Below are 27112 nucleotides of genomic sequence, written 5' to 3'. Positions count from 1 at the left end.
GTCTCCCTGAAAGTAGTTTCTCCTTTCCCTTGTTCTTTTAAAGATGGTGATTAATAGTATTTTTTACAAGACACAAAATTTTCTATTTTGTATTACTTAGCATATGTGACGAATATCATTGAAAAACACATTTTCAAGTTTTATTGTCTTTTGATTAAAAAACAGCATAACTGGGGCGCCTGGGTGTCTTAAGCGTCCGACTTCGGCTCAGGTCACGATCTCACTGTCCGTGAGTTCAAGCCCCGCATCGGGCTCTGTGCTGACTGCTCAGAGCCTGGAGCCGGTTTCAGATTCTGTGTCTCCCTCTCTCTCTGCCCCTCCCCCGTTCATGCTCTGTCTCTCCCGGTCTCAAAAATAAATAAAACGTTAAAAAAAAAAAAAAAAAAACAAAACAGCGTAACATATTTGCATCTTCAAAACTCAACATCCGGCTTCCACGTTTCTAGACTAGCCAAGAGCTTACCATTAACTGCTACGTGCAAAATTTTTGGATGGGAGTTTCTGGAAGGGAAGAATATTGTTTGTTTTTCCTGCCTATTACTGCAGAAAGAGTCCTAAGGTCTTTCACAAAGAGAAACACTCCCATCGTTTAGAGTCTGTGATGTTGTGGGTGACGAAAAATAAAAGAGATGATACAGATAACCAACAAATTTCACCAACCATTACATCTATTTAACTCTTTACCTCAGACCTGCCCCCACTGCTCTCTATAGCCTGTCAGTATCACCCTTAAGTCATACAGTAGACCAATGTTAAGTAATGCAGACTGACAAGTAAGAAATTTTACTACTGGTTTAAAAAGGTTTCTAATTCATAAACATTAAAAGTGCTGTTGGGGTGCGTGGGTGGCTCAGTCGGTTAAGCGTCCAACTCTTGGTTTTGGCTCAGGTCACGGTCTCACAGTTCGTGAGATCGAGCCCTGCATCAGACTGCACTGACAGTGTGGAGCCTCCTTGGGAGTCTCTGTGTCTCTCTCCCAAGGAAAAAAAAAAAAAAAAACTTAAAAAAGTACTGCTAAACTACATGACTTACTAAATTATCTATTCATCTCATGATTTATTTTTCCATCAGAAAGCAAAAAGCCATCGGAAGGGAGGTGGGAGGGGGGATAGGGAAAACAGGGGGTGGGGATTAAGGGCACTTGTGATCAGCACCAGGTGTTGTATGGCAATACGGAATCACTGTATTGTTCACCTGAAGTTAATATTGCACTGTACGTTAACTAACTGGAATTTAAATAAAAACTTAAGAAAAAAGAAAGTGAAAAGCCATGTCATGCCATTTGAGTGCATTAAGTATTTTCTGTTATATTTCATTTTTTGTTTAAAAAATTTTTTTAAACATTTTTTATTTTTGAGAGACAGAGACAGAGAGAGAAAGAGCGCGTACGTGCGTGCGTGTGAGCAGGGGAGGGGCAGACAGAGAGGGAGACACAGAATCCGAAACAGGGGCCAGGCTCTTAGCTGTCAGCACAGAGCCCGATGCGGGGCTTGAACCCATGAATCGGGAGATCCTGACCTGAGCTGAAGTCGGACATTCAACTGACTGAGCCACCCAGGTGCCCGCCCCTATTATGCTCCATTTTACAGACAAATTAATAGAATCAAGGGTAAAAATGTTTATTTTTTCAACCAATATTTCATAATGTGACAGCACCTGGATTGTAAACGCTCAGTTCCTTCCTCCTGGACATTACCTCAAAGGAAAGGGATCAGAGCTGTGTATCTGGCTTTTGTATTTTGGGATCGGGAAACTTTGTGTGAGGAGTCAGATGACAAACATTTTATGCTTTGCGGGCCATGCCATCAATGTCACCGTAGTCTGGAAAATGCAAATTAATGACAAAAAGGATATACTTTTTTGTTTTTTGGCCCTCAGGCAACGATTTTAAAGGTCGATAATACCCAGTTGCTGATGAGCTTGTGGAGATAGAATTACTCTAATTACTCCAGCCATCGAAATTACGTTGGTAGTGCCTATTAAAAATTTAACTGTGCATGTTCCAAGGGTACGCACATAGCCAGGAGCGTGCATTAGCGCCCAGCATTAGCACCGGGGCCCCGGATGAGGGGGTGGGAGTGAGGGGGGCGGCTTGTGCAGTCAGGGACGCTGGAGAGTGGGGTGAGCCACCTGAGGTTAAAAAAACCCGGTCACCCAGAAACCAAACTTCTGAGAAGGTATTTAAGAGAAATACAGTAATAACGTTATGTATCCAAGGACAAACCCTCTGAAAAGCTGAAAACTCTAAACACCGCACGGACAGGGGAATAAACTGTGACACGTGCGTCTGTCGGTACCGAGGAGAGACGTGCAGGCCCTCAAGGGACCGCAGTGGCCCCAGGTGTTCGGATGTACAAGGACCCGATGATATTTTAAGTGAGAAAATTAAGATGTAACGGGTATAGTACGATCTCATTTTTATAAAAAAATAAATCCCCTACGTACACGTATATTCATTTATGTGTTCTTTAAAAAGGAAAACCTATAAAGGAATTTCTCCCACATGAGAACACTAGTCACATTGGAAGTGGAGAATGGAAGGTAGGGTAAACTGTTAGTTTTTCTTGAGACATTTCTGAACTGTTAAAATCAAACAAAATGTATTATTTTGGTTTCTTGCATTGCCAAAATTAATACAGTAAATGAAGATAAATTTAGAACCAAGGGGCTCAGAACAAAATTTCTCTATGAGAATCTTGGCTTGTGCTGTTTTTTTCCTTCAAGATGATAAAGAAGTGTGGCATAAGTACCTTGAATTTAAACCAGCGTCAGAGTTGTTACGCCCTCTTTACTAAACATGCTTTGAAAAGCCACACATGCCTCAGCACCAACGATTCTGAGGAATCGGCATGTCGACACACAGGAGGAGATTACAAACAAGGGGAGAGAAGGTTTACATGGGGAAGCGACAGCCAACAATACAAGACAGCATCCAGCTGAGAGCTGGACGACACGATACGACAATCAGAAAGACTGACGAGATCCGGAGTGCTCAGTCCCAGGACACTCGATCCAGGAGGTGGGGCTGGAAATGACCTGTATGAATGGCATTTTCATAACGTGAGGGGGAACTTTAGACAAGAGCACCACATGGAAACGGGAGGAAAGAGGCAGCTGAGTATATCGACGGGAAAGTAAGATCCACCCCAGTGGAATGACAGATCGCTGTAGGGCGGTGGCAGAAAATAAGGGACCAGATTCTTTGTTCCTGTGCTGTGGGGTGATGATGTTCCAGAAAGTGTCCCGTAGCGGATGTTTAGGTAAGGGAAAATGACGGCCTGCCTGGGAAAACTACTTTTCTTAATGACGTCTTAAACTCTATTGGAGTTAAAAAGCATTTCCAAACAGATCAGTGGGCAGGTAAAGTGGTTATATTTATCTGTTCTGAAAATGGTTATGCACACCTATTTCAGAGTTGAGGCAGCGACAATCAAATCACATGTTTTAAAAAGATATGGTTTCAACGAACGACATGAGACAGTTGGTGCTAGGGAGTTTTAACCCCTTTGCAATTAGGGTTGTGCTGGGTTTTCTGGTATTCTACTTCATGTTTCTATTTAAAGTACTTTCTTCCCTTTTCTTCTCTTTTCCTACTTTCCCTAGGCTAAACCAATTTTTTTTCCTCTGTTGGTTTAAAAGCTGTAAGTTCTATTTCTGTTTTTACGTTGTTTGTCCCTAAGTTCCTGAACTCATGTTTGCTCAATGCTACTGTTCCTCTTTTTTCTTTTTTTTTCGAGAGAGAGAGCAAGAGAGAGAACGTGCACAAGCTGGGGAGAGGGGTGGAAGGAGAGAGAGAATCTTAGGCCCCATGCTCAGTGTGGAGCCGGACACGGGGCTCGATCCTGGGATCACGACCGGAGCTGAAATCGAAAGCCGGGCGCCCAACCGACTGAGCCACCCAGATGCGCCCCCTCCCACGACTTTTTTTAAAACTTATTCCGATCTTATCTTTTGCTGAAAGGCGTGGGCTCCTTTTCTTTTAATCTCCACCCCATTCTTACTTCCTGGGTGTTGTCCACAATGTCGGTTCTGGATTTTCATTTTGTGTGTGTGTCTGTGTGTGTCTGTCACCACATACACACCTGAACCAGTTATTGCATCACGTTCAACTGCATATATTTTCCAGCGACACCGCAGATTCATTTCTCTTCCTGTCAGAGTACGGTTCTCCTCACACCACAGTGTTTCCAAACAGGTCACTATGTAACGAGGCCGCTGAGATATCTGCTGCCTAAGAACGTGCTTATCGGCCTTTCACACTGAAACGACAATTTGGCTACATACAAAACTCTGGGTTCAGTGTGAGTCTCTTTTAGTTCTTAAAACATATCACTCTACTTGTCTTCCTGCATTCATGCTACTGTTGAGAAATCTGATGTCAGTTTGAATTTTGTTCCTGTTAAGGTCATCTTCTACCTTATCCTGGAAACTTTCCAGAAGTTTTCACTTGGTTTTGGAGTGTGTGTTCCACTTTAGTGAGTCCAGGAGTAAGTTCTCCTTCTGGCTTCTGTCTTTCTGAATCTTTCAATTTATTTTTATTTGAGACAGAGAGAGAGAGAGAGAGAGAGAGGGAGGGAGGGAGGGAGGGAGGGAAGGAGGAGGGGCAGACAGAGAGGGAGAGAGAGAGAGAATCCCAAGCAGGCTCCACATTGTTCACACAGAGCCCGATGTGGGGCTCAATCCCATGACCATGAGATCATGACTTGAGCCGAAATCAAGAGTCAGACGCCTAACTGACTGAGTCACCCAGGCGCCCTGAAACATGTTTTTTAAAAGGATGGTTTCCAAGATTATTTTTTTCAAAAGCAATCTGACAACAAATTGCAACGTGCCAGAATGTTCACTCACACTCGGGATAGTTGAAGACTTTTTCCTTTCTGGCCCCACAAGAGGGCTTGCAGTCACCTCACTTTTTGACCCAACCGTAGTGCTGCCAAGTTTCCGAGCTAAGTCCTTGTCCCACTCGTCTTTCTGTTCACTCTCCACGCTGTTAGCCTGAGGCCTCTTGGTGTATGACACGGCAGGGGGAATGGAGGGCCCAGCTGTAAACACATTAAGAAAGCACAGTTAGCCGAAAATCCTCGGACACAGTTTCTCCTGGTGAACAAAACCTCTAAGTTAAAAATATCCTTCCTTATATATTTTACACTTGGAACTAACATTAAACTGTTTGATTATAAAAGTTAGGTCAGTCCCTAAAAGGGGGATTCTATTAATCATGCAGTAATAGAAATCTGTGATAACAGATGATACAAGCACATAAACACAAGTGCGGAGTTCTCGATAAACACAAGTTTGGGCAGGACTGGTGTCTTTTCACTGGTTTGACTTCTCCCCACCATGATCACTGAAACGCCGCTGCTTCTGGTTTGCTGAGATGCTTCGCTGGACCTTCAGGTGGGCAGGGGACTGGAGGCTGCTGTTGTTCAGGTCACTGCTGGGCCGTGACCTCTGACACAAGCTTCCGCTAGATAACGACTCGCCGCCTTCAAACTATAAGGAGAAGACAGACCGCAAGGATTTTAAAAGAAAAATGTTTATGCAAACAATATGCACTCCTGATTTTCTAATCTATCCCAAGCCATACGAAGAGTAATCAGAACCGAAAAGAAAAATCAGTTTGGACACAGAACTGTGAGTAGGCAACCAGGAAGGGAGAGAACTGGGTACAGTGGGTCTCCACTGTCTGTGCGCCCTTCTGTTATCTTGTACAAGTGGTTTGGGATCCTTAGTTTAGTCAAAACACCAAAGAACAGTTACCACTTACTGAATGGTTATCATATAGTAGGTGCCTTGCTAGGCAGGCTCTTTCTATGTTACTTTGTGTAATCATTACAATAAACTCAATTGTTTACTAACCTGAACTTTACAGATGGAAAAACTGAGGTTAGGAGGACCAAGGGTAATCTTTGGGATTCAAACTCAGGCATAGTTGGAATTCAAACTTAGGATGAAATCTAAAATTTTAACTTCAAACATCCGCTTTTTTTTTCCCCCACCACACTTACAGAACAAAATTTGGCTTATTGACTCTGATTAGGAGACTACATCTATTTAGATAAGCACAGTAAATAGGGCGTCGATACACTAGCCCTCTCCTTGTAACCACAAGAGGTTTTGTTGCCTGCAAACTTCTGACTGAGTCACTGGCATCCCAAGGGAAAATCTAAATTGATATGTAAAGTTACTAACGACAAATAGCAGAGTTATACTGATGAAAGTGGTAACAGATGACACGGAACACACAGTAATGTGCCAGAAACTGTTTTAGGAACTGTGCAAGTTATTAGTTCATTTAACCCTCTCAATGACCCTCAGAAGTAGGTACTGTTATCCTCATTTCACGGAGCAGGGATCGGAAGCACAGAGAAATTAAGGAAAGTGCCCAAGTTGATAGTTAGCGGCTGTTCTGGGGTGCAGGAGGGGTGGGGATTCAAACCCAGTGAACCTGGCTCCAGAGTTCAGGCTCTTACTACTTAGAGTGGCCTCATTTGTTTGTATTCGGTACAATTCAAACTTCATTTTAATTCATGCACGGGCTGGGCTCTATACTTACGACGCCAGTGCTTGCTTAAGAGGAAAATTAAAGATTTCAGGAGTGAAATCTCAACACATAAGTAGAAATAAGTCAAAGACTTTAGAAACAACCATTTTAGTATTTCCCACTTCTTAAACTTCTCTTGATTTGCCTTCTTTGATACCACTTCTCCAGCTGTTCGTGTCTCCACTGAGCTCCTCCCCCCCACTGGAATGGCAGTGCCCAGCTGGCAGGGCCAGAGAGGGACAGATGAGTTACCACGTGCGAAGTCCTCAGAACAGCGGCTGGCACGTTAGTGCCGTGCTCCTCTGACGACAGCTCGCAAATCTATTACTGCTGCTTCTAACACTCCCTCCAACCCAGACCTTTACACCCAAGTGTCTACTGAAGAGCTCCACCCAAGAGGAATCTCAAATTCACCCACCTCAAATTGAACAAACCTCCATCTTCCCCCTGAAATCTACTCCTTTCGTATCCCGGCAAATACGTCTCACAAAACCAGTCACCTGTGCTACAAATCTGAGGGTCCCTCGGCCTCATTTCCAACAGGCTGCCAAGTACTGCTAATTCTACCTCTGACGTGTCGGCCTGCTGTGGGTGTCTGTCGTCCTGTCTGTCCCGGAGCGCCCCGCACCTGCCCCCGACCAGAGCAGCGGCACGCTGTAAGCGCACCGCTAACTGCAAGCCCCTCTAGAACGAGGGCTCCTTGCGAGCAGAACACGGCAGAGTCCGTAAACGTCAGCCGAACGTACTGCTTCGCCAACAGCTACCGTCTAATTAAAGAGAATTTCAGCCTATTCCACAAAGTGCCTCCCACAGGTATCTAATCATTAACAAGCTGTCAGTGTTCTCGGCTCTGTTCTTGACTCTCAATTCATACCTTTATTTTTGCTGTGCCAAAGGACTGTTTGGTTTTATGGTTCAACCACCATCTGTACACAGTTATTCCTGACCTGAATCTATCTCCTTATTATACAGATCTCTCCTGGCCCTGAGAATTCCCCATTGCAAGGATCAGAGCCACTGGATGTTCTAGAAGGCAAAATACCACTAAACAACATTTTCCTGGGTTCCCACCTACTCAAATCACTTCAGATACATGTTTTGTTTTAAACGCCATCCCTTCCTTCCGTCTCGTCTTCCTGCACACCCAGAATAACCATGTTCCTTTGGCAGGGCTGTTGTTTCTGGAGCACAACCCTGGGGGGCTCTCATTCTCAAAGACTAGACTGTGTGTGCCCCTCGGAGCTAAAAAAGGTACTTGGTCTGCTCTTGCATAGCAGAATCCCCCCTGGTACTTGGAAATGAAATCAGCTCATAACTTGGCATCTTGAGTTTGAACTCGAAAAATAAGAATGTTAGGGCCTTTATATTATTTTCCATACCATACAGAACAGATGTGCTAACATTATATCTTAGCTGTCACTTGTCTCAAGAAACAGTTGACATTAATCTGAAAAGGTAAAGAACTTACTTCAGGTGGTTTTCTACCTAGTAGAATATACGTAGCCATAACTTCATCATATTTCTGATTTATTAAGGCGTCATTTATCTCATCTCGTGCAAAACCCATGGTGACCATGATGTCTAGAAAAAAAATGCAAATTTTCTGAAAATGGGTTTATTTTAGTAAACAAACCAACAAATGTAAGTTTGCCAACACAAGATATGAAAAATTCTGGAATTTTAAAGAGTAACGTTAACTACAAAAACTTCTGTATCATTAGCACACAGATACTGCATATTCAGATGCTATACAGTCACAATTTTTCATACAGAAACTATACCATGGGATCCACATTCACGTGCCTAGCCCGCTTCTCACCACCTAACACATTCCTGAGCTCCTCTGTTCAGCCAGAGACACACTATCCATCTGTGACACACACAAAACCCCTTCTTTCTTTTTCTCTGTTAACACACCGTCCACCACCCATGGAGTGGTTGCTCTCATCTCCTAACAACTCCTACTTTCTGATCTGAAGGCAGGCCGACTCTTCTTTGGGAGGCCTGAATCCCGCAGTTGTTCTGAGCCGATTCCTAACACCCTAGAACACGCCTCCCTTGCCCCTCTGCTCTCAAGACAGAGAGGAGCACGGTTGAGATGAGTCAGCTGTGAGTTTCTGCTGGCTTTGGTAACGGAGACAGAGTCGCAGAGAACAGGTTGGAAGCAGAGCGCGGCTGGGTGTGGGAGGACGCACCCCGCCGAGACGCCGGAAAATAGAAAGGGAGAGCCAAAGTGTTCATCCCCTCAGCTCAAGTGCCTCCACATTTTTGGTTAAAACACATGCTATGTTTTGCGGATACTTCTCAGTCTGATCAGTGCTGATACTTAAACCATTCCTCCTGTTAGGGATTTGCTGAAAGAAAAGAACGAGGTTTATCTACATTATTTTAACTTCTGTATCACTGTGGTCAACTGAAATGGATTTTAAAATACATGAGGACAAACTTGAAATTGTAACGTTTGGTGAAAATTCAGGGAAAGAAAAGATGACAATGCAAGTGTTTTCCAAATAAAAATGATTTCCTATTTATGTTTTTAAACACTATTTTGGTAGAGTGCGGGTCTCTTACAGTGTAGGGACAGCACGTCTCCCAGTATTTAAATACTTACCTATCCGTTTCATGTCATTGAAATCTGGTTCAGGCTCAGAATATGGCTTTAGTTCTTCTTCTTCGTGACCGACATTCATCCACCGATCTTTCATTATTTGCTAGGAAATAAACTTTACATTATGTTTGGCCAATCAGAACATTCCACCACTTATTTTAGCTCTATTTTTAGTGTGAAATTTTTGGGTTCACTCAGCAAGAATCACGATGTTTTCAATCTAAAGTCAGTTTGCAGTTTGATTACCAGGCCAGAAGAGGGGTGAGGCTTTGGGACGCACTTACGTACCTTGTGACAGTGACAACTATCGTCACGCACACTCACTGACCGTATGGATTCAAAATAACCTGCTGCCCATATTCCTCTAAAAGGAATATTATCTCATTTGCAAGTTTTAATCTCAGAACCCAGTGATTTCAACCTTTGCTTCATACTATTGCATTTAAGATTAGTGAAGAGAGTATTCATTTTTCCTGGTCTTCTCTACCCAATGTACACTTACACACCTGCATTGTAAAGTCACCACTTATAAAAGCGTTTGGAAAGCAGACACCATGGGGAATGGAAGACAGGGTTAGTAAGTAAAGACGGCTCAGAGAATGTGGAAGGGGACAGTGGTCAGAATGTCAGAATGGAAGCCAGACTCAGGGATGAGCAAGGATGGGGGTGAAAACAGGGACTGGTGTGAATTAAGAGTCAAAACCAGGAAAGGTGTGAATTCGAGCAGTCCCGGTTTGTTAAAAGGCAACCTAATTGGGGGCATCCTACGGAACGGGGAAAATGTTCACAAACATATATTGGAGAAGGGGTTAATATGCAGAATACATACGGGAAATCTGACAATTCAGTAACAACAAAACCGCCCAATTCAAAAATGGGCAAAGGACTTGGATAGGTATTTCTCCAAAAGAATATACACCAAGAGCCAATAAGCCTATGAAAAGGTCACTAATCTAACATCACTAAACATCAGGGAAATAAAAACCACAACGAGGTATCACCTCACTTCTGTCAGGATGGCTACTATAGAAAAAAGTGAAAGTAACAAGTGTTGGCGAGGACGTGGAGAACAGGAGCCCGTGGGTGCTGCCACTGTGCCTGCACGACGGTGTTGCTCCTTTGGCGAACAGTGTGGTGGCTCCTCAAAAGGTACCACCAGACCTATAAATATGATCTGGTAATCCCACCTCTGGGTTTATGCCCACGAGAACCGAGAACGGGATCTTGAGGGGTATCTGCACCCCCGTGTTCACCACAGCTTTCCTCACAACAGCCAAGGTGTGAAGCAACCCAGGCGTCTGATGGATGAATGCGTAAAGAAGATGTCGTCTGCACACACAACGGAATGTTACTTAGCCTTAAAGCAGAAGGAAATCCATATGCTGTAGCACGGATGAAACTTGAGGACATTTCTAAGTGAAATAGGCCAACCACAAAAGGACAGATCACCATTACATGAGGGATCTAGAGTAACCGAACTCACAGAAACTCAAATTACATCCTTGGTGATGTTCTCAAGTTTAAGATGACAATGTTAACAGACTGAAGATGATAACGAGTGGGATGAGACTTGTCACAGTCAGATCTGCAGCAAGTGAAAGATTCTGGAAGAGTGAGAGTCCATCACATGACAAGGGACTGGAAGGGAGAACGCGGGCCACACGGGCAGACGCCCAAGGGCAAACGGCAGGGGTGCGTGTCTGGAGGACAGCGAGTTCAGAACGACCGGAGAGCACGGGGTGAGATGGGTGGGGAGGCAAGACGAGGGTAGAATATTAATAGGGTTTCTTTCAATCACCTAAGGGGCACGTCTGGAGGGTGTGATTTTGAAGTCTCTCTGGCCAGTGTGTGGAGAGTGAACCAGAGGGGTTCGTGACTGGAGGCCCAGAAATCAGCTAAGAGGCTTAGCAAGAATCTAGGAGAGAGGTGATGCCCATCTGAATTAAACGGAGGCAGTGGCGAGGGAAAAGGACGGATTTTCAATACTGGGCTGGTAAAAATCAAGAAAGCTTTGTGACTGGATACGAGGGGGAATGAGGATGTGGGACCGTTCAGAGGAAGAGAAGGTGATGTCCAGGTTCCTGGTGTAGACGACGGAGTAGAGGTGGACACCACCTACTGGGAGAGCCAATTCAGAAAGAGGAGGAGACTGGATGGGGAAAGAGGCGGCTGAGCGTTGGAGCAGAGGAGTTTGAGGTGCTGGCGGACAGATATCCAAATAGACATGTTCTGTAATGTTCTATGAGCTCCAGAGAAGCTCAAGAGAAATCTGGGCTGAGGACGGAGATTCAGGAAGCAGCTGACACACGACGTCAGAAGCTGTGGATTCTCCAGGAATCCCAGAGTCGGAAGGAGTAGACGGGGGCCCACGGCACAGCCCCACGGAACACTGGCATTTAAGGGTTAGAAAGAAAAGTGACCCGAGAAGTGAGTGGAGGAGGGAAATCTGCACAGTGTGACACAGAAGGGAAGGCAAGAGTTTTTAGTTTTTAAAAATGTTTCACTTATTTATTTTGAGAGCGAGTGAGCACATGAGCAGGGGAGGGACAGAGAGAGAGAGGAGAGGGTTAGAGAATCCCAAGCAGACTCTGCACTGTCATCACAGAGTCTGACCAGGGGCTCGATGCCATGAACCAATCGCGTGATCGTGACCCGAGCTGAAATCAAGAGCCGGACGCTCAACTGACCGAGCCACCCAGGCGCCCCAAGGCGAGTTTATCGAGGAGGACACGATGGTGTCCTAAGTAGGTGATATTAAAAAGTATCCTGCTGTGTTTAGGAGCAAACACGAGTGGCGTCCCTGAGGGAGGTTTCAGGGGAGCAGAGGGGCCACTGAGAAATAAGGCACAGGCGAGGACACGTGCAGTGTAAGCGGAGCTACTTTTTACAAAGTCGGGCCAGAAAGGGAGGAACACGAGGGATTCCAGGCAGGGACTGCGGGCTTGAAGGGTGCCTTTTTCTAAAATGAGAGACACACGTACAAAGGCTGTGAGACAAAGGTGTCAGCAGAGAGGAGGCTGGACGGGACAGAAGGGGGAGCTTTTCCGAAGGAGAGAGCTACGAGAGACACACAGGGATCTGCTTCACTGAAGTTAGAGCCCTTGAGGATCAAGACTGGGCCTTCACTACCTTTCTCAGCACACACGCTTGGTGCTGCGTTTGAACTGGGCAATATTTTGTTTTCTTTTTGATGTTTTTATTTATTTTTGAGACAGAAAGCACGAGCAGAAAGCACGAGCTGGGCAGAGAGAGAAGGAGACAGGGACCGAAGTGGGCTCTGTGCTGACAGCAGAGAGCCCGACGCGGGGCTCGACCTCACAAGCCATGAGGTCATGACCTGAGCTGAAGTCAGACACTTAACCGACTGAGCCACCCAGGCGGCCCTGGGCAATATTTTAAAATAAGGCTGCTACAGAAGCCCCGGGTACAATGACATGTTGAGAGGAGCTTAGCAATGAAGACGGCTGAGGAAGCCGCTAGAACTTCCGGGACACAGACAACCGAGGGCTGCGCTGGGCCTGAGGACACTGAAGAAGGAAGAGCTACAGACGTATCATTCGAAGCACCTGATGACAGAATTTGTTCTGGGAACGAGGGAAAGAAAGGCTGGAATCCAAAAGGGTTCTGCGGATTCTAAGTCAGGCGCCTGGTGGAATAAACAGCAGGGTATCCGTGAATTAAGTGAGAAACGCAGGAGCAGTAACAGATTTGCTAGTGGAAGATGGGCAATGAAAAGCAAAATGAAGATACTGCAAATTTCCGGGTATTTCTCAATTACACTGTGCTTGCTTGGTGTTCATTTCATAACCATTGTGTGTCTGTCGTCATCAAGGAGAAAAATGTGTGCGGGCCACAACCCGCAGGCAACTTGTCTTTTACCTGGGGAAATAAGATTTGCTCCTGAAACCTGAAAGGATCTGAACACACGACAGAATTAATTATTCAAAACTGTGTTATTAGCAGTGCATATTGTGCTTATTAATAAAGGGCAAAGGGGCGACTTGTGGTGTGGGCTGGGGTTTTCAGGGTAGGAATCATAAGGAGAGTGAATGTGAACTGACTCTGGAAACACCGGGAGAATCTGGGTTCGTGGAAGAGTCAAGGCAGAAGAATTCCGGAGGAAACAGTGAGGAAGCTCCCTTCTCTGACTCGGAACCAAGGTAACGTGGAAAAATACAGAAGAATGGGAGATAAAGTTAGTATCTTCAGATGACTGGATTTAAACATGATGTGATGGGCGATGGAGAAATGCTACATTTCACCAACATGGATGTTACACAACATTTTTTTTTAATGTTTATTTATTTTGAGAGAGAGAGAGAGAGAGAGAGAGAGAGAATGAATGAATGAATCCCAAGCAGGTTCCACGCTGTCAGCACAGAGCCTGATGAGGGGCTTGAACTCAGGAACCATGAGATCATGACTTGAGCTGAAACAAGTCGGACGCTTAACCGACCAAGCCACCCAGGCGCTGTGAGAGGAACAATCTGAGGAGACGTAGCAGGAGCAGGAACCCCGCTGGTCCTCACACAAAGTTAGATCTGAGGCAAGGCTCATCCAGGGAAAGTGGGGGAAATCCCAGGGATATGGAGACATCAGGGCAGCGAGGAGAGAAGGAACGCGGTTTTGCCGTCCTTTTTTTCTTACTGTCGTCACTGGGGATTGCCAAGGGTCCACCCGGCACAGTCTGTCTCACAAAGGTAGTTGGATTTCAAAGCAAAATAAAAATCGTCTGAAGAAAATTTTCCTTTGGCAAAAGGAATGGAAGGTAAAGGTGGGAAAGAAAATCTGCTTAAAGGAACACGTAGAGGCATAAACTCTTAATTCTAAATGTGAAGGTCTTTTCCAAGAATAAGGCACAGGGAACAGCAAACTATGGATGTAGAAGAGGGAAGACCCATGTGCAAGAAGCTGTTCTTAGCTGTGTGAACCTCATGCCCTAAACACTTCTGTGGGAACCAGGGTTTGCCCTGAGGCCAAGGCAGAAAGGCCCCTGGAAACGGAGGTGCTGCGGGCCAGGCGAGTGGTCATGTAGCCCTCGTTGTGTGGCTACAGGCGCAGTACAAGGCCGCACAGCACGCTAGACCTGCCGAATAAATGAATCCACTTCAGATTTCATTTGAGATCTCGGTTTCTCTCTTTAAAAAAATGCTCATTTATTTTGAGAGAGAGAGAGAGAGAGCTCAAGCGAGGGAGGGGGAGAGAGAGGAAGAGAGAAAATCCTAAGCAGGCTCTGCACCACTGGCACAGAGCCCGGCATGGGGCTCGATCCCAGGAACCAGGAGATCAGGGCCTGAGTCAAAAGCAAGAGTTGGACGCCCAACTGACTGGGCCACCTGGGCATCTCTCTCTCTCCTCTCTCTCCCCTCGAAGTAATCTCTTAAGCCCAACGTGGGGCTTGAACTCATGACTCCAAGATCAAGAGTCACATCCACATGCTCTACCAACTGAGCCAGCCAGGCCCCCCCTGAGATATCTCAAAATGAGAAACAAGAGGTCAAACAAGATTCCAAACCGAACAAGAGAGAGCTCGCTCCAGCCACCACTGCCAATGGACACAGATGACTATTTGCTAGAAATTCTACCAAAATAACTGATTCAGATGAATTATCAAGAAAGAAATTAACAGTGGAAATACACAACTTATACCTTAGGTTCACATTAAAAATTTATGGACTTCAGGATTGCCAGATAGAAATTTTTTTTAAATGGTTTTAACCCCTGTAAAAGTTCACCATATACTTCTGAATCTGTATGTAGAAATCTTTCATCTATTTATTTATTTATTAAAAAAAATTTTTTTTTAATATTTTTGAGACAGAGAGAGACAGAGCATGAACGGGGGAGGGTCAGAGTGAGGGAGACACAGAATCCAAAACAGGCTCCAGGCTCTGAGCTGTCAGCATAGAGCCCGACACGGGGCTCGAACTCACGGACTGCGAGATCATGACCTGAGGTGAAGTCGTCCGCTTAACCGACTGAGCCACCCAGGCGCCCCTCTTTCATTTTTTTAAAAAAGGCTGTTATTATTACTATTTTTTGCTTTATTGCCTCTTGTATTGGGCAGATGCAAGCAAGATTTGCAAGACTACCTTAGCAGCAGCTGAAAAGGTGTTAAAGCAAAAATAAATGCTTTTTTTGAGGAGAAACATAGATGACAGAGAAAGCGCCAGAAAGAGGAGCTTTGCCTTAGGCTCAAATTTTTTGCATTATTTTGAGAGGTAACACAGTCCATTCTGGTTAAGAACTGGGAAAATTAAGGACCTACATAGAGGGGATAGCAGAAAAACGTGATCAGTTTCTTTCTAATAAAAATATCTAGACACACCAATATTCCAATAAATAGGGAAAAAAGTATCATAGTGTATAATATAAAACACAAATCCTTTAAAAATCCTGTGTGATACTATCCCTCCCGTTATTAGTGCAGTGAGCAAGCTCTGACAGCATTCATACACAACTTGGAAAAATTATGCAGCCATTTAGATCTAGAAACAACTAGAAGTCAAGCAGTAATTTCATGCATTTTATTATCATGGGCGATAAATTAGGTACTTAATATATAAGGCTTTAAGAAATACTTTAATGAAGTAGCAATTATATTTGAGAAGAGGAAGATATCAGAGTTAAATTAGAAGTTTAGTAAGATAACAAGATAATAAGATTCTTAAATTGAACTTCAATATTAACAAATTATATAGTGAAGAAAGACTAGTGTTTGCTCTAATAGGTAACTCTTGACACTCAAGTAGCACTGAAAAAAATTCATAAAGTTTCATTTGTTTTTACATATAAGAATTAACAGAGGAAATATTTCATATTAAGATGTACAAAGCTGTTACAAATCCGGTAAGGCTGATTAACCAGACTCCATAAGACTAGCGGTTCAAAGACACAGAGAGGTTCTATGTAAAAAAGCACAGTTAACCTAGTCATTAAAAATACTAAGCATTATCTCAGATGAAATAAAGATAAATTAAGGCAATTATGACAAGCCATATAACTACCATAAAGGCATCAAATGTGGGAAATTATTATATCGAATACTGAATCCAGGTGGAGAACAGACACCTTCAAATGCCTTAGGTCACATTCAATCTTGTAGCAAATGATACAGAAGACCTGTCAGACTGTTTACACCCTCTGACGCACTAATTACACTCTGGAGAATATATCTAAGCATATATCCCAAAGGGAAAAAAAGCATATCACGTTGTTATTAGTAAAGACCATGGAAACAACTAACCCAAAGAGAACAACATTGCTACTGGCAAGGAAGGAGCTCACGTTTACGATAAAGAAGAGAAGTACCTGCCCCAAAACCTTTTAAGTTAAAAGAAAAAAAAAAAAAAAGAATGCAACACAACACGGAAACATTACTACCATCCAAAAATTTATGTTTCTACACTCAAGATTAGGGTTTTGCAAACTGTGGGTTTTTTTTTTTTTTTTTAGAGCTTAAGGATTTTTTTGCTGTACAGTGGCTAGTAAAGTTGGTACAAAAAATGAAAGTGAAGACTCAAATGATTTTTGACATTATTGCTATTTCAAGGGGAGTTTCTTGAGGTTTGGTATTAGCAATCTTTTCTTTTCCTTTCTTTTCCTTTCTTTTCTTTTCTTTTCTTTTCCTTTCTCTTCTTTCTTTCTTTTTTTTAAACGGTGTCAGGTTTCTTTGGAAAGTTATTTCCGGGAACTAGCCTACAAAGGCGGACTAGCCTTTGTACAGTGAGATCTGCAACATTATGATAATATTTCCAATGCAGACTCATGGTTCCGTGGCCGGAAAACTTAGTTTTGATAAGCTGGAACAGAAGGTTCCAGTCTATACTCAAACACATAGTGTTGAGACTCTGATGAGCAGATGTTTTAAGGCAGCAATTTGGCTTCAAAATTCAGCCCAGAATTCCAATACTTTCATCGTTTGCATCTTAACGCTAAGAAGGACGAATGACTCAAGCACGTGGCTACTGTACAGTAATCATCTTCAAGTGACTAAGTACATCATATCAACTGTCTAAGGGATTCGTAACATCCATAATCATTTTTGTATGTTCTTTTTGCTCTTCTCATTAGTTAAGCGGATGCCTCAACTGTGAACATTTTATTAAGTGACATTCAGGTAAACTGGGTTCCTATGATAAAAGTGGGTCATAAAGCAGGATTAAGAAAGATTCAAGTTGCCATAAAATTTTACTTATTTTTAAAATAGTCTTTATCTTTGTGAAGTAAGCTCTACACCCAACGTGGGGCTTAAACTCATGACCCCAAGATCAAGAGTCGTCATGTTCCTCTGACTGAGCCCCCTGTTGCCATAAAATTTTAGAACTGATATGAGAGTCAACAATTTTAACTTTTTTCACTATTTCACGTAACTTTCTATGAATAATGGTTAAAAATAATTTTAATGTTTTTTTTTTTTTTTAATTTATTTTTGAGACAGAGACAGACAGAGCATGAGCAGGGGAGGGGCAGACACAGAATCGGCAGCAGGCTCCAGGCTCCGAGCTGTCAGCCCAGAGCCTGACGCGGGGCTCGAACTCACATACTGTGAGATCATGACCTGAGCTGAAGTCGGACGCTTAACCGATGGAGCCACCCAGGCGCCCCCAAAAACAATTTTAGAAAAGTAATAATATTAAAGAAGGCAGGCCTCTGTACGAAAACACTGATAACATACTCTTTTACCCTCAAAGGAAAACAAAAACCCACAAAAATTATAGGAAGGAAGTAATCACGTTTAAACAAGTAAGTCAGTAAAAAATATCTGATATTTGATTCACCGGTATAAAGCATTTATAAAATAATTTCCCAATGGAAGTCACCATCTTTTAACTTCCATCAAAACATACTGTACCTTTTGGTGGAAAATATTTGTGGAAATAAAGTTACAAAGCCCAAAGTAACCTGAGAGCTCTGACTCACCATAAAGCTGTCTCCCACCCAGCGTGAAGTCTGTGCCAGAAAGCCCCACTGCTACACTAAAAAGTCCAGTTCAAGTAAGGTTAACTCCCTGAATTCTCTACCCCATCTATTAAGGCAAATAAATGAAGACAAAAAGTACCAGTGGATAATACATGCGGGATCTGTGAAATCGTCTTAGCACAGGTTAAAATATCATTCTTCAAAACAGATGGGCGAAATCCTTAGAAAGTGGTTTAACGGCAGCGTCAGAAGGAAAAAAGGTTAGACATTTTGGTTTTGTGAACCTCTGATGTTACGTGGCTATAACGTACTGAGTATATTTATAACCGCACAATAGCGTCTATTACAAATAACCTCGCGTGTGGAACGTATGTATGCAACACAATAGTGTGTTAAGAAATGAAATCCCTGTTTCCAGTACGTTCGACTTAAACTGTAAATTTTCTGTACTGATATTGAGTGTTTTCTTTAAAAAAATTTAAGTTTTTTTAATGTTTATTTATTTTCCAGAGAGAGAGAGAGAATACGAGCAGGGAAGGGGCAGAGAGGGAAGGAGACACAGAATCCGAAGTAGGCTCCAGGCTCTGAGCTGTCAGCACAGAGCCCGACCTGGGGCTCGAACCCACAGAGTAGCGAGATCATGACCCGAGCCGAAGTCAGACGCTCAACTAACTGAGCCACCCAGGGACCTTCTGTAAAATTTTTTAATGTCAGCTACTAATTTCAGATACGGTCATGAAATATTCACTGGATTAGAACTTCGACTATCTTTTCTTTTATCCTTGAAATAGCAGTATTTCCTGCTGCACACAAGGCTCCCACTTTGGAGCAATTTCTGATGGGCCAGGTTTTCCTCCTTCTCCAACAAAAAGTCCATTTCATTCCTATTTTTATGTTGTTTTAATTTAATACTTCACTGCAGGACAAAGAAGAAATAACAGTCTTTAAAGAAGCCGAACATGACAACTTCTGAGCAGGGAAAGAATCATGCCACCTTCCCTAGCCCTGAATTTACATGATTTGCCCATTTTCTAAGAAACAAAAAGCCAAAAAACCAAAAAAACACAAAAACAAACAAACAAAAAAACACAACAAAAGCCACAGGGGAAAAATTATTTAGAATGCTCTTGGAATATTTTAATTGTTAAACTTTAAACGCGGAGTACAAACGATAACTTACTTCTAAGCTGCCTCTCTTTATTGGATTCAGCACCAATAATTTCTTCAGAAGATTTTCACAGTCGGTGGACATATAGAAGGGAATACGGTACTTTCCTCGTAAGACTCGCTCCCGTAGTTCCTTAAGAAGGCAAAGAAAGTACTCCTAACTGGCTCCTGAAATGATCATGCCTGAGATAAAACATTAGTACCGACTTCCACCGATACCTTCAAATTCTGGCCGTCAAAAGGCAACGAGCCGCTGACTAATGTATAGAGAATGACGCCGAGGCTCCACACATCCACTTCAGGCCCGTCGTACTTCTTTCCTTGGAAAAGCTCGGGGGCAGCGTAGGGTGGGCTTCCGCAAAATGTGTCTAATTTGTTCCCGACTGTAAATTCATTACTGAAACCAAAGTCAGCAATTTTAATATTCATATCAGCATCAAGGAGAAGATTTTCAGCCTGCGAGGAAAATTAAAATAAAAAAAAAAAAAAGAAAAAGGACAATGTAAATGCCTACACAAAATAAAATATTCACTATAACTGTTTCAGATCTCAAACATGTATTTCTTCCTTCTCATTTTTATGCATAATATCAGATTTAGAAGCCCAGCACGGTGTTTCAATGCATAACTGTTCAGAATCGCATCCATGTAAGACTGAATGTTAACACTATGTAAGTGAAGCTCTCGTCTATAGAAGTATCTGCAGCTGTTTAAGAAAAGTTACTGAGAACGCTTTTTCTTCCAAGTTACTTTAAACCCATTTTTTTTCTTCACTGTAAGAAACATCCTGGAACCGTACCTTAATATGACCTATTTCAAGAAATGTAAGTTGACATAACACTAACCCTTCTTGGGCTTAAACCAACAAGGTTAGGGGTGCCTGGGTGACTCAGTCGGTTCAGTGTCTGCCTTCGGCTCAGGTCATGATCTCACAGTTTGTGAGTTCGAGCCCCGCGTCGGGCTCTGTACTGACAGCTCGGAGCCTGGAGCTTGCTTCGGATTCTGTGTCTCCCTCTCCCTCCGCCCCTCCCCTGCTTACACTCTGTCTCTCTCTAAAAAATAAATATTAAAAAAAAAAACCCAACAAGTTTACTCAAAAGTGCTCTATTTTTAATAGACCATCATTGATTAATGCAAAGCTCAAGAATATACCTAAAATAACTGCCAGTCGGGGGTTCTGTGCTATTGAATTAAATCTTTCGTCTTCTCTGATAGAATGCTTCCTCAACAAAGTTCTGTTCTTTTAGTAAAACAAAACAATACAACACAGCCTCCACTAGATCTTGTTTAAGTTTCTTTTTGCTGTTCTAAAACTAAATTCTCCTCTTCTGGAGGTATATTTTGGTAGAAAGCAGTGATTTCCACCCTCGTGTTTTCAGATGCTGTTTTTCCAAAATCCTAAAACAGAATCATTAAAAAAAAAAAAAAAAAGGTTTAAATGTGCCTTTTGTAAACACAAGCTGAATTGCCTGTGTTTACAAAAGGCACATTTAAACCTTTTTTTTTGTACCTGTCTCGTTTCAAACTCTTTTATAACTGATAGACTAAGGAAATTATTTATTACATTGTAGATGTGTTTTATGAGGTCACCAAAGGGAGTACAATTTGGCTAAAATGAAAGGCAGACTTCTCTGCCTCGCCGGAGAGCCAGGCACTGTGTCCACCTTGCAGCATTTCCCTCCCTCACCTTCCTTCTTTTTCCTTTCAAAGGTGTGCTAGCTTGGGATAGCTATTCTAAAAAAGGGAGGTATGTTTAGCACCCAAAAATACGACAATAATGTGGCGCCACTTATGACATGAATATTGCAACAGCACATACATTTGGGACATTTCTATTAAAACCCAACATTTACAGACCAGTGTGACAAAACCATGTGATGTTCTGATGTAAAAGCCTGGTCACTGTAAATTTCTGGGGCCATGTGTGAGCAAGTGGGGCTTTTTGGGTCTCCGTGAAGATGTCTGGATGGATGTGAAAGTACGCAGGCTGCGTCGGAAGGGCAGAGCTGGAGGGGGTCTGAGATCTGCTCCAGGAGCATGAGGGAGAGCCCATCCCCCACACTGCAGGGAAACTCAGGGTGCTGCACATGATTTAGTTTCTCAGATTTCTTTCCATGTAAGAGATGAGATAAGCTGGGCGTCAAACATACAGTCAGGGGAACCCTCCTCTATTTTCTCTTTCTTTGTGGAAGTGATTTCTCCCTAAAATAGCTGTGGGAGGAAATGGAGAAGGAAAATTTGGGAGCAGAAGAAGATCTGCAACCTCAGAAAAATGGGGCCAGAATATGGGATTAGACTCTTGACAACTGCTTAAGACAGTATTTTTTTTTTTTAATTTTTTTAATGTTTATTTATTTTTGAGACAGAGAGAGACAGAGCATGACCAGGGGAGGGTCAGAGAGAGAGGGAGACACAGAATCTGAAACAGGCTCCAGGCTCTGAGCAGTCAGCACAGAGCCCTACGTGGGGCTTGAACCCACGGACTGCGAGATCATGACCTGAGCCGAAGTCGGACACTCAACTGACTGAGCCACCCAGGCGCCCCACGACAGTATTTTTAAGTATAATATGAACCAGGGCTAGTAGCTGACAGACAACCTGGGAAAAAATGTAAAAAAGAAAAATAGACTCCTAGGTAAGGTACAATGAAAGTTCAGTTTGGAAGAAGAGAGAAAAAGGGGGGAAAAAAGACAAATATTTTAGCCCCAGGACCTTCTACTTCCATTAAAAAAAAAAAAAAAAAAAAAAAGAGGACACCTGTTTGGCCACACCGTTTCTTTCTTTTTAAAAATTATTTTATATTTTTAAATTTCTCTTTATTTATTTGAGAGAGACAGAGACAGAACGAGTGGGGAAGGGGCAGAGAGAGAGAGAGGGAGAGAGAGAGAATCCCAAGCAGGCTCCACGCTGCCAGTGCAGAGCCTGATATGGGGATCGAACCCATGAAACTGTGAGATCAGGACCTGAGCCGAAATCAGGAGTGGGACGCTTAACTGACTGAGCTACCAGGCGCTCCTGAAATTATTTTATATTTTTAAATAAAAACGGTGTATGTACTTAAGGCGTGCAACACGATGATTTGATATATATACACAGTGAAACGATTACAACAGCCAAGCTGATTAACATAGCGCCTCCTCATTTAGTTACCATTTTTGTATGTGTGATGACAGCATCCGAAATCTACTCTCTTAGCAAATTTCCCAGTATTCAATACAATATCATTAACTTTTTGAACAGAACACTGAAAGCTCAGGCAGCCAAAGCAGAACTAAATGAGACTTCATTCAAACGGAAAAGCTTCTGCATAGCAAAGGAAAGGATCAACAAAAGGTATCCTATGGACTGGGAGAAAATATTTGCAAACCCTACATCTAATAAAGGATTAATATCTAAAATATATAAGGAACTCATACAACTCTGTAGCAAAAAACCAAACACCACAATGAAAAAATGAACAAAAGTCCCTCAACAGACATTTTCCCAAAGACGATATACAAATGGGCAACAGGTATCTGAAAAGGTACGGAACGTCACTAACCTCCAGGGAATTGTGAATCACAACCACAATGAGATAACACTTTCCACCTGTTAGGGTGGCTATCATCAAAAGTATAAAAGATAAGGTGTGTTGGCAAAAATGTGGAGCCAAGGGACCCCTGCACACCGTTGGTGGGAACATAAACTGGGGGAGCCATTATGGAAAAGAGGACAGAGATTCCTCAGAACTCTGAAAGCAGTCCTTCTCCTGGGTACGTATCCAAAGGAAATGAAAGGGTACCCTGAAGAGATATCTGTGCTCCCACATTCACGGACACAAACCTTTCATGACTGTCACAACTTTTTGTTCTGAAGTATATGCTAGTTTACACTCATCACATGCGTTGGACGTTCACAAAAACACTTAAAGACTTCCCGTTCCTCGAGCTTTACTGTGGAGAGTGGACACTGGCAGCACGTCACATAAACCTGGTCCTGTGCTCGCTACCTTCCTTCTGGCGGAATGGGATCTCAGGCATTTTTAGATGGGGACAAAGCTCCACGCTGATCTATTACAACCAGCTCGCTAATGGTGAATCAAATCCTCTAGCCTTTAATGCCAGATAACTTCTCCTTCGTATTTTCTTCATTTTCTCAGTGGAAATACTGCCTTCATGAAGTTGCTAGGAGGCAAATAGGAACCACTTTCCTTGGACAGAGCCCAGCACAATTAAGCAACCAAAAAGATGGCGCTCATACTACAAAGCAGCTGTTAACGATTTAGACTTTTTGTCATAGAATCAGTGGCTTACCTTAAGATCACGGTGAACAATGCACTTTTGATGGCAATACTGTACAGCAGATACAATCTAAAATAAATATTTGGATAAAAGATGTGTAATTATTTTATGGTAAAAACACCGCAATTTTCCTCCAATGATCACCTCCAACTAAGATAAATTACCAACTTAGATTTCAAAGTAATATTTCACCATTTCCCTGTTCTCTCAGCTCTGAAAACTACGTATATTACACTTAAAATGGAAAAAGTCACTTTTTTCCAGTGTAGACACACAGCATTCTCTCACTAAAAGACACTAAAATATTTCTTTGTCAGAGTCCGTGAAGATTTCTGTGGGCTGTTATATTTCTCTGCTGACGTGATCAAATGTGTGCAATTTGTAGTTCTGATCAAATGGCTTATTCTAATGTTGGGATAACAGCTTTGGCACACATGAATCAGTCTATTTTAGGAATCATTATCAAATGTGTTCAAGGCATGTTTTTTCAAGCGAGGCCAATCAAAGGGGTATCTGGCATTGTCCTGTACTTATTCATACATAAAGAAATATAAAGAAATGGGAAAATTGTTCGGCCTTAAAACGAAACCCAAGTATCAAAAAAAAGAGGGAAAAATGAAATTTGATCTTAAAGCTGTTAGTAGGTCGGTCAGGCAGATTATTCTACCCCTGTAACTAAATATTGTATGCAATCATCATTTTTAACCATTACACAGGGTTCTTTGGGAACAAAGACTGAACAAGGAGGAACCCAATGGTAAGAGCCAAAGATACAAATGAGAAATAGGTTATAAACAATTCTATTATAGTTATTTTACTCCATAAAATAAAGACATTCAAAGAATCAGATAGTAATCAAGTTAAGAACTGTTTTGTATATGTAATCCCCTCTGATGTACAGGACGGCCATTTTAATTCACAGAACATTCACTTCTGTGGATTCAGTTAAATGGAAACACGCTATGAATGCTGAATACTGGTAAGGCATTTACAAGTGGAGATAGAAATGAGATTTTTAAAAGTCTAAAGATAATGTGAAGTATGACCACGCTAATAGAAATATGGGTTAAAAAACGTTCAAAGTAGAAGTGAGATTGATAGTTCAGTACTATAAAACTATTCTAATGTATATTAAAATGGTTCAGACAGAAACATGAATTCAAAACAAAATCAACACACAATGAGCAATATGTAATTCGATTAAATTCATTTTTGATTCAACAGTTTACTGAGTACCTGCTACGTGCAAGAAAATGTGCTGGCTGCTAGGGGAACACAGAATGAACACGACATGGACCCTGCCCTTAAGGAGCTGAAAGTCTGATTAGAAGAAAATATGTACATATCTTACATGTCTATGAGCAACCATAATACAAGGCAGAGTCATAGAAGCAGAGGTACAAAGAAGTGAGGGGAATCATATTACATAAAGAACAATTTCAGTTAGAAATGCTGCCCGGAGTAGGTGATATTTGATCTAAGCCATCCTCGAATGACAGTACTAAGTATTTCAGGATGAGATTTGGTGATAGGGAGGTAGGGGCAAGGTGGTGAAATGTACTGATGTTGAGACAACACAATGTATTTGAAAAGTAGGTGGGAAAATGGTAATAGTGGCAGTAAATGTTGACAGGTTGGTAAAAACCTCCAAATTCCAAACTACACAGGTACCACAGAACCACTAAATGTTTTTAGGCAGAGCAATTGTGAACGAGTATGATCAATTTGAAGTGTAAATCCCTAAAATACAGCAGAATCTTGCAATGAATAGTTGTAAGTATTAATTTTCTTAAATATGCTTTAAATTTCTAATATCCAATTTTCATTAAAACACATTTATTAGGCAAGAGATACACTTATATGTAAATATCGATACACCTTTTAGAAAATATTTATTTTTGAGAGAAAGAGAGATGCAGAGAGAGAGGGGGAGACAGAGGATCCAAAGCAGGTTCTGTGCTGATAGCAGAGAGACTGATGCAAGGGCTCGAACTCACAAACCATGAGACCACAACCTGAGCTGAAGTCGGAGACTTTAACCGACTGAGCCACCTAGGCGCCTCCCAGGCACCCAGTAGTAATACATCTTAATGAATATATTATAAGGCTATTTTTGTATCATGGATGACAGAAATTTGCTGATAATACTGGTTTTCAAGACACTCTGTCTTAGTAACAGTGAAGAAGGCATGTTATAGATAATGATTCGGCTATCAAACATGCATTTCACATTAGACAGAATGATCTCTATGAAAGCGGTTCTAAAGGCATTTCTGCAATAAAAATCTCCTGAGCCTTAAAGTCTTAAGAATGGAAAGATAATTAAAGAGAATGCTCTGTATTAAGCATTTCATTCTCCCCAAACTCTATGACCTCTGACTTCTATCAGTTAAATATGGTGGCTTATAGTATTATGAAACTTACCTAGCAGGTACAATTTCTGCCATGAAAGAGACGTTCTGCCTTCTGTCTGACTCACTGCAAGAATCCCCCATTCACAAGCCTAAATTTTACTGCATTATTCTATGGCCAGATCCTTCCATCCCAAAACATTCTGTACCTCCTTAAGTAGGATGTAGGGACTTCCTTGTGATTGTTCTTTTTTGGATCTTGAAAACACGATTTACAATCAGGCCTGAACTGACGCTAAAAACCAGACATGTCAGTGTTTTGCTATGAGGTGCAAATGTTGCGTTGCTTTGCAATTAACTTGTAAGTGAGTCAGGAACTCCCAAGTTTTAAGTTTACTGTTATTGGAAGAGCGGAATCAATACTATGATTTTCTTGTAGGCCCTCAAAACTTTAGGAATAGAGAAGCACTGTATGGTCAATGACTGCTAAAGTTCTCTTAAATTGTCTCTGGATGATTCTAACAGCAGAGTCAAGGACATAGATATGTAAATACTTGCTAATATAGTACATTCCTAAACTGTTAAAAATTTTAAAGTAATTTCATGATACAGAGCAAATAAAAATAAATGTACATTTATTCTTTGTCTTAACTAAATTTATAAAGAAAAATACGCACCTCGAAAGGAAACTGAAAAACAAATATAACATATAACCTTTTGTCAAAATGACTACAAAACTGTGTGTAAGTGTATCCCTCATTTTAAAAAACATGAGTTACCTTTTTAATTCTGAAGGAAGACATATAAATAGTAAATACATTTAATATGTATAATAAATAATTATAAAGGAAATATTTCCTATTGCATTACATTTTAAATAGCAACATGAAGAATATGAAACTGATTTCAAAAAATAATTCAGACTCTATTTTTAAAATGAGCCAATGAGTAATTATGTGGATTTTATGACACTATCTACGTTCCAGCCTTCTACCCTGTTCCAACCCATCAGTAAAGATGGGCAAGTTCTTTATAATAGCAGGCACTGTCACCTTCTCTAATTTCACAGACTACCCGACACAGTTTTGTCCACACAGTATGATTTCAGTAAATAAATACAGCCAGCTGACTAAAAGGAACAAGAGTGAGTAGCAGCAGTCTATAAAATATACAGCAAGATCCCAGCGGAAACATTTAATGTCAACTGTAATTTTCTTGCTGATTGGCCACTAACTATAACT

General features: G+C 41.9%; 1 protein-coding gene across 3 annotated transcripts in view; it reads right to left on the bottom strand.

The window, feature by feature from the left end:
* Positions 1-27112, bottom strand: part of MARK1 (microtubule affinity regulating kinase 1) — a 115851-nt gene that overhangs the window by 15245 nt on the left and 73494 nt on the right. For all 3 annotated transcript variants that reach the window (XM_042924934.1, XM_042924935.1, XM_042924936.1), the window contains 7 exons: positions 23533-23589; positions 19461-19697; positions 19255-19374; positions 9156-9255; positions 8013-8125; positions 5340-5493; positions 4849-5042 (listed from right to left, as the gene is read on the bottom strand). In XM_042924934.1, the coding sequence (XP_042780868.1) occupies positions 4849-5042; positions 5340-5493; positions 8013-8125; positions 9156-9255; positions 19255-19374; positions 19461-19697; positions 23533-23589 (975 nt within the window). The remainder of the gene's footprint in view (positions 1-4848; positions 5043-5339; positions 5494-8012; positions 8126-9155; positions 9256-19254; positions 19375-19460; positions 19698-23532; positions 23590-27112) is intronic.

This window comes from Panthera leo, chromosome F3 (assembly GCF_018350215.1).
Source record: "Panthera leo isolate Ple1 chromosome F3, P.leo_Ple1_pat1.1, whole genome shotgun sequence".
Taxonomy (NCBI): Eukaryota; Metazoa; Chordata; class Mammalia; order Carnivora; family Felidae; genus Panthera; species Panthera leo.
This window is presented reverse-complemented; position numbering and strand designations above follow the sequence as displayed.